Consider the following 2,572-nt stretch of genomic DNA (forward strand, 5'->3'; position numbering starts at 1 on the left):
AAATTATTTATTTAAATAAATAGAAATTTAAAATAAAAAAAATATTAATAATAATAAAAATAATATTTATTAATAAAATATACCTGAAATCAATATGGAGAATCTAATGAGATAAAAGAGAAGAGCTTATAAACTTTTTTTATTAATTTATATAAATTTAAAGGATATTAATAGAAAAATTAATAATTACTTCTTCTAATCTATTATATCTTTTAATCTATTACATCATTTATTTATTTTTTCAAAAATATTGTTTAGCAATTTATGAAATTTAATTAATTAATTAATTAATTAATTATAAATGGATAAAAAGAACAAATAAATATAATAATTAATTAATTATCAAAAATTAATTTATATATTTGGTTTTATGAAGAGATAAATATCACAGAAAAATTATTTAATATTCATTATTTAAACTGAATATTTATATTTAAAAGATATACTTAAAAATATATATAGTAGGAATTATAGATGGTCAGTTATTCATTTAGTTATATTTGAAAAAATTCTAGTATTTAATGTTCTTAAATATTATAAAAATAATGTTTTTAAGTAGATTTTTCTGTTTAGCTCTGTATTTTATTTTTGGAATATTTATAATATCTCTAATTATTTTCCTCTTATTAAGAAATAGATTTTTATATTTTATAATAAAATTATAATTAATAATTTAATTTATTGTAATTTCTAAAATAAATAATTTTTTTACATTAAAATTTTTAAATTTTGCTAAATTTTGTGACCACAATAGTTAAAATAAAAAGTAAAATTTCATTTCTTCCTGAGGTTTTATATAAATTATGGTATCTATTCAATCTTGATAAATAAAAAAAGTATGGAAATATGATTGATGGATAATATTTCAAATTAAAAAAAACAGGAATATAAAAGCTTGGCATTTATAAAATTTATTAAGAAATAATATAACACTAAAAGATTCAAATTATTTGATCTTTTTTTGAGAAACCATAGGGTGCTTAGAGAAATTAATTTATTTAAGTAAATTAAATTTTTTATTTTTTTATTTTTTATAAATAAAATATTTACTTATAAAAATATGAATGATATTAATAAATATAAAATCAATTATAAAATCTATAAATCTATCTGTTTATATTTTAGGTTAAAAAAAACTTTTTCAATATAAAATATTATATTATTCAAGCATTTAATATTTATTCATCCTTTTTTCGTCAATTGTTTATGAATATGGTTTTTTTAAAGACAACTAATCTTTTTGGTTTAAGACACTTGCTTATTATTTTGAGTTTTGATGATTCATTCAAACACCTAAAAATTTTATAATAAATTTGTATAAATTTTTAATATATATCGAAATAAAATAAACTTTTAAATTAAAAATTTTTTTTAATTAATTAATAAAATAGCCTTAGTGGTATGAAAAAGATAAAAAAATAAATTATATAAAAGCTATCAAATAAATTCAAAGAGCTTTATTGTTTTTAATAGTTTTAAAATATCACAATCCAAAACAAGTAAACTTTTTTACTAAAACTTTTTAAATATTGAAGAAAAAATATATCATTAAATAGTTAATTAGAAGGAAAAAATGAAGAAAAAATATGAAATAATAAGATTAATTAACAATAAAAGCAAAAGTTGAAAATAAAATGATTAGCTAAATTAATAAAGAAAGAAAGAAAGAACAAAAAAAAGCAGGCACAATTAAAAGAAAAAGAAAAAAGACCTTTATTGTTTTTAATTAGTTTTTATAATTAAAAATATCACAATCCAAAACAAATAAACTATTTTTACATAAGGTTAAGTGTCAAATTCGAGAGATTAATGCACTTTGCTAAAGCAGAACCTAAGCCTGATGCACCTTCATCACCAATTTAATTGTTACTTTTTAAATATTGAAGAAAAAATATATCATTAAATAGTTAATTAGAAGGAAAAAATGAAGAAAAAATATGAAATAATAAGATTAATTAACAATAAAAGCAAAAGTTGAAAATAAAATGATTAGCTAAATTAACAAAGAAAGAAAGAACAAAATAAAAGCAAGCACAATAAAAAGAAAAAGAAAAAAGAGCTTTATTGTTTTTAATTAGTTTTTATAATTAAAAATATCACAATCCAAAACAAATAAACTATTTTTACAAAATGTTAAGTGTCAAATTTGAAAGATTAATGCACTTTGCTAAAGCAGAACCTAAGCCTGATGCACCTTCATCACTAATTGAATTTTCACTTTTTAAATATTGAAGAAAAAATATATCATTAAATAGTTAATTTAAAGGAAAAAATGAAGAAAAAAGATGAAATAATAAGATTAATTAACAATAAAAGCAAAAGTTGAAAATAAAATGATGAGCTAAATTAACAAAGAAAGAAAGAACAAAAAAAAGCAGGCACAATAAAAAGAAAAAGAAAAAAGACCTTTATTGTTTTTAATTAGTTTTATAATTAATAGTATTACAATCCAAAACAAATAAACTGTTTTTACTAAAGGTTAAGTGTCAAATTTGAGAGATTAATGCACTTTGCTAAAGCCAAACCTAAGCCTGATGCACCTTCATCACCAATTGAATTTTCTACTTTTTAA

General features: G+C 17.4%; 1 protein-coding gene across 1 annotated transcript in view; it reads left to right on the forward strand. All coding sequences in view use genetic code 6, as the record gives it.

The window, feature by feature from the left end:
- Positions 1 to 110, forward strand: part of TTHERM_002653456 (hypothetical protein) — a gene marked incomplete at both ends in the record, with an annotated part of 330 nt that extends 220 nt beyond the window's left edge. Inside the window, one exon of the mRNA XM_012800739.1 lies at positions 1 to 110. This exon is cut by the window's left edge and continues 220 nt beyond it. Coding sequence (XP_012656193.1) covers positions 1 to 110 — 110 coding nt within the window.
- Positions 111 to 2,572: the final 2,462 nt, after the last annotated feature.

The sequence above is a fragment of the Tetrahymena thermophila genome (assembly GCF_000189635.1).
Source record: "Tetrahymena thermophila SB210 genomic scaffold scf_8253986, whole genome shotgun sequence".
NCBI classification, from domain to species: Eukaryota; Ciliophora; class Oligohymenophorea; order Hymenostomatida; family Tetrahymenidae; genus Tetrahymena; species Tetrahymena thermophila.